The 5000-nt window shown below is 40.4% G+C and overlaps 2 protein-coding genes across 6 annotated transcripts in view; one reads left to right on the forward strand and one right to left on the reverse strand.

Annotated features, from left to right (window-relative positions):
- The window catches only part of LOC138044551 (uncharacterized), an 11503-nt gene that overhangs the window by 2100 nt on the left and 4403 nt on the right, over positions 1-5000 (reverse strand). For 2 of the 5 annotated variants that reach the window (XM_068891033.1, XM_068891032.1), the window contains exon 2: positions 130-146. The exons of 1 other annotated variant lie outside the window; for it this stretch is intronic. In XM_068891033.1, coding sequence (XP_068747134.1) covers positions 130-146 — 17 coding nt within the window. 2 more of the 5 variants (XR_011131462.1, XR_011131463.1) reach the window with 2 other exon arrangements.
- On the forward strand, positions 3348-4315 carry LOC138044550 (uncharacterized). The gene is made up of 2 exons (XM_068891030.1): positions 3348-3500; positions 3761-4315. The coding sequence occupies exons 1-2, from the start codon at positions 3348-3350 to the stop codon at positions 4208-4210; spliced, it is 603 nt and encodes a 200-aa protein (XP_068747131.1). The 3' UTR covers positions 4211-4315.

Raw genomic sequence — 5000 nt, forward strand, 5'->3', positions numbered from 1 at the left:
TCATAACCTTCAAAAACGAGTGAGTAGTAAAAATCGTACAAAAGAGCCAACCATGAGGTAATTCGTTCATTATATAAGTACAGAAATCATAACGTTAACTAGGTAAGTGTCATTGAGAGGCTGTCAAACCTCTGATCTTAAACAAAAGCCCCAAAGTAATAGCAAAATCTTTCGAAAATAAAAGACACTTTTACCTTCCACACCTCGCTTGAACAATTCTCAAAACTTTTAAAGAGTTTATAGAGTTTTTTGTGAAGAAAACTACGCAATAAAAGAACAAAACCTTTAAAAACCGCACACGAGTGCACTATGTTTACAAATTTTATACCCTCCGTCGGTGCACAGGCCACCCGCGCCAAAACTAGCCAATCGTCACCTGCGATCAGACGGCAAGCCCGATTAGGCCCACTTTCAGCTTCGCCGACATGTTTTCTTATTGGGGAAGATGGGACAAAAAATAAAAACTGGAAGACCAATCAAAACGCCGATACGACAATTTTTACTGAAATCAGTGACACGTGAGAAAACACGCCGAGACCACAAAGTGCAAAAGAGCGGACCGTCTACCAAAAACGAAAGTTAACCAGCTTCGTCTTTTCTCATCAGTAATTGTTTTTCTTCAATAATGACATTGTTTTTTTACTGAGAGATTTGAAAAGGCAGATCGATGGCCAAGGAACTTCTCCTGAACCATTTGCAGAGATTTATTTATTATTTCGGGGCTGTTTAACCTACAGTAGTCAGTAACTTTCGTATGTCATTGGAAACCTCGCAGTATTGTACATTTAGCGGGTTTTACTTGACCTACAGTAGTCAGTAACTTTCGTATGTCATTGTAAACGTCGCAATTGTACATTTAGCGGGTTTTGCTTACCAAGTAACTTAACAAAAATGTGTTCTAACATTTGAATTCGACGATTTTCCCATACCTGGTCCCGGCCCGTCGTCGGTGGCGTTTGCTGTGTCTATCGCTGAGGAGTTGCCATCTAAAAGAACATTGCACTGATTACAGCTTATTCCCCATGAGAACTGCTGTCATATTGCAGCACGACATTACAAATTCGTTGTTTTATATCGATTAATGCTTAGATCGTGGGAATACTGAAAATGTCTCACTCTCAAGTCACGGAAATCTTACCCATCATCATCGGACTGCTAGTGTGTTTTTATTTATGTTCCCTGGTCAAAAGCCAATTAAAATCTCACCCTGTGATGCTTTCAAGTAGATTTTTCCTCGATACTTGAATAATAGTTTCAGTGTATCCCCACACATGGAACCGATGTTTCCTACCATCGACAGGACACTCGTATTTCCCACTGTCTTGTAAAACTTTACTCTGAAATCCAAAAATTGAACTCTTAACAACAACGAAAATCAGTATGCAAAATGTACTGTCTATTCTTTGCTCATGGAAAAGAGAGGATATATAGCGAAAGAACATGCTCTGTAATTACCAACTAATACTACAAGGCTGGCCGTACGGCTGTGAGGATATATATATATATTTTTGATTTTTGAAATTCAAATATATCTTTATTCTTATTCCTAGTTTTCTTATGGCTTATATTTGAATAGCAAAAACTCGTAACTGCAAATCATTTAACTCCCTGAAAAGGGCATGCCGTGCCTGGTGACATATTGGTAAATCGGCAATTATATCTAAATCCTCACAGCCGCACTACCTTCCTTGCAGCATTATTTTTGTTTAAATCTAGAAATTACTAGTATTGGCTGGTTAGATCTCCCAAGATCCTGTTCTTCCACTTTGTTCGGCTGGCTCTTGCAAACAAAATTGTCAGCAATCACAGCGCTGAAGTCAATAGAGGCTGAATTAATTCAGGTCTTTGATCTGTGTTACACTGAATCAGTTAATTCAGCCTCTATTGATTCCTTATGGGGCTTCCACACTACATTTTACATTAGTTGTAACTTTCTTTTTATTAATTTAGGCATAAGTTGTATTTATCACATTTTAGTGTGTGATAAATGAAATAAGTCAAATCAAGTCAAGTCAAATCCATCCTAACCAAACAACATCGGCGAAAATCTAGAAGTCCCTATCGCTAATTTGCATATTAATGGCTATACCTCGTTTTTGAAAAGTCATAACCTAACATAATAACGAAACGACCGCAACAAACTAGCCCGGGTTGCTCGAAGCTGAGTTAAGCGCTAAGCAATGTTAGATAGTATACCATGTAAACCAGTCGGTTTTGATAGTGCTTAAACAATTGTCAGTACTAACCATGCTTTGAGCAAGTGGTCCCTGGACGTTAGCGAAACAATTGACTCCGGGTAAAAACCCATGATAATACTTACTTCTCGAATTCTCCCCTCGATAGGATGCTTACGAATGAATTTGATAATAGCTCACAAATGTGATGGCTTGTGGCATTGTTGCTGAAATCCATATCTTTTACTCGACCACTGTCGTTAAGAATCTTCAACGTCGATGCTCGTGGAACGCGAAGTTCATCATCGTTTCTTAACAAAACGAAGGTTCTTTTGATGTTACGTGATCGCGATTGCCTGGTAGAACTAGTGTTTGTATTAGACATAGTGATATCCGGACCGTGAACTGAAAAATCAGAGGAAGATGATTAAGTTAGCCGTGAGCAAGAAATGACTCAAATGCCTTTTGTCGGATCTCGGCAGCACACACCTATTGTTTGGCATCGCCCTGGAAAAATTGGCAGGAAAGGCACAATGTGACCGGAAATTGCACTTTGCGACATAATCAACGAATGATCATTGATGACAAGCAAACTGCTTGCTGAACACACCAAACAATGAACATCGCAGATATTACAATACTTTCAAACGGTCCTGTTTTGGAATTGATTCGATGGCCGCAAGGACGAAATTGTCCGGCCAATCCTCTGAGATGCGTGCCATGCAATCACGCAATGGACCTAACGAAGAGAAATGAAGACCACGTCGATGGATTTCTCTGGTTTGTATTTAATTTATCACAGTTCTTGTAGTTCATGAACCGAATCGACATATTCAGAGCTTGCTTATTCTCATTATTCGTTGAAGTTCAAATTCTGATACCAAAGAAACATTGCAGCAGTTTAATGATATGGGATATATTTTGTAGCGGTGGTTATAGTGGATACTGGGTCATACGGGTCTGCCGGTTAAGTGTCATGTCGCTCAGCAGTGGTCACCCGTCCATGTAATTTAATATTTCATGTTTTCTTCTAGGAAGTGCTCCGTCTGCCGAAGGAAAAAATCTCTGCGCACTGGCAGTTTTTTCAGAGAATTTCCAAGAATTCCGTTGGGAAAGCTTTTGTTTGGTATATATCTCTGGAGCCTTCGCGAACTTCGAACAACTGTGGCTCGTATGTTAAGTCTGACCAACAACACTGTTGGGAATATCTACGCCTTACTCAGACATTATTGTGGTAGGGACTTACAAGATAGGCCTATTGTTCCATTTGGAGGGCGTGTCTACGTGGTGAAATGTGACGAGAGCCAGTTCAAGCATAACAGTAAGGTGAGCATCCGAACAGGTAGTGTAACTGCCTGATTCCAACGTTATTAACTCTTATTAGATTACATACATAGGGATATAATATTACCGTGGATAAGCCCAACTGGCGACTGAGGAGGAGAGGATACTATTTAAGTCGACAATTTCTAATTTGGTGTCCGAACTATTTCAACTAACCTGATCCCATTAGCGAGAGAAGACCACATTATAGGCACGTGTAACAAATGCTTATATTTCGCATGGTAATTTATTTTTCTTTCTAGCACAATCGGGGAAGGAGAGCAAGAGATGATGTTTGGGTTTTTGGTGTCCTCTCTACAGAACACAGCCCCTGTCGCGGCTACTTCCAAGTAGTCCAGAGCCGAGATAGAGCAACACTCACCCAAATATTACAAAGAGTACTACTACCAGGGTCAGAGGTCCACTCAGACGATTGGGGTGCATATAGGAACCTCGCCCATCATGTGCCAAATGTTGCTGTTCATAGAACAGTAGTCCATCGAGATAATTTTGTGGATCCCCCGACAGGAATCCACACGCAAGAGGTAGAATCAGCATGGAGTCGGCTTAAGTACTACATTAAAAGAGAAAAGGGCATACGGGCATTGGAGCTGCAAGATTTTCTTAATGAAGAAATGTGGAGGCAATGGAGGGGTCTTGATTCTGTTTTTCAGAATGTAATCACTGTAATAACTCGTTATCACCAATTTTGAAGAATACGATCTAAGCCAATCCAATTTGTGGTATAATAACTGTACTTTTAAGGAGTTTGTAAACACTAACTCTCCCACGATTATGTTTTCCTTTAGTATCCCAGGTTGTAGTTGGTGGATGCCGATGAATAACTGTGCAGAACTAGTGTTAAGGCAGGAGAAAACGTAAAAGCTGTTTTTATGCCGTTTAAAATCGTTTTCACGGAAAAGATATCTCGTTCATCTTTCGAGCAATGCTACCGAACTGAAACCCTTTACTCGTTTCAGAAATCGAAGTTTTGAGTTATTTTGTAAATTATTAGATGACTTTTTGGTATATCTGGGAAGTCGATGGAGATTTTCCTCAAGACCTTATCATACTTGGGAGAATAGCCAAGAACTAGTTGATGTTGTTGAAAGATTTGAAAGATTACCGAGCTGCTTCACGACTTTGACAGCGTCTTCCCTCTGCCATTCACTTTAACTGCCTCTCAGCAACCTCGTTCCCAGGACCTTTTTTCCCTGGCCAGGGAAAAAAGGTCCTGGGAACGAGGTTGGCCTCTCAGGTACTGAATTACAACTATCGGGATTGAGCCCCAGTTCTTTTACGGTACCCCTTTGAATTTCCCTTCACAATGCATACGAGAGCTTCTCACACCTAACGTCCAAGTACCATTGTTCCTATGAAATAAAGTGGTGTGAATAAAGGACAGTCACTATTAGCGTTAACACCCCCAAGGTCATGCCAGGAAAAATGGGCTCCTGGTCATGTGGCTTCCTAAAATACCAGCGGGACAGTATTGAGTTCCGA

Source organism: Montipora capricornis, chromosome 4 (genome assembly GCF_036669925.1).
Source record: "Montipora capricornis isolate CH-2021 chromosome 4, ASM3666992v2, whole genome shotgun sequence".
In the NCBI taxonomy this organism is placed as follows: Eukaryota; Metazoa; Cnidaria; class Anthozoa; order Scleractinia; family Acroporidae; genus Montipora; species Montipora capricornis.

Bases quoted from the DNA above. Each gene is read 5' to 3' on its own strand.
- LOC138044550 (XM_068891030.1), top strand. From the start codon at position 3,348: ATGTTAAGTCTGACCAACAACACTGTTGGGAATATCTACGCCTTACTC. The intron at 3,501-3,760 runs GTGAGCATCCGA...TTTTCTTTCTAG, and splicing joins AGTTCAAGCATAACAGTAAG to CACAATCGGGGAAGGAGAGC.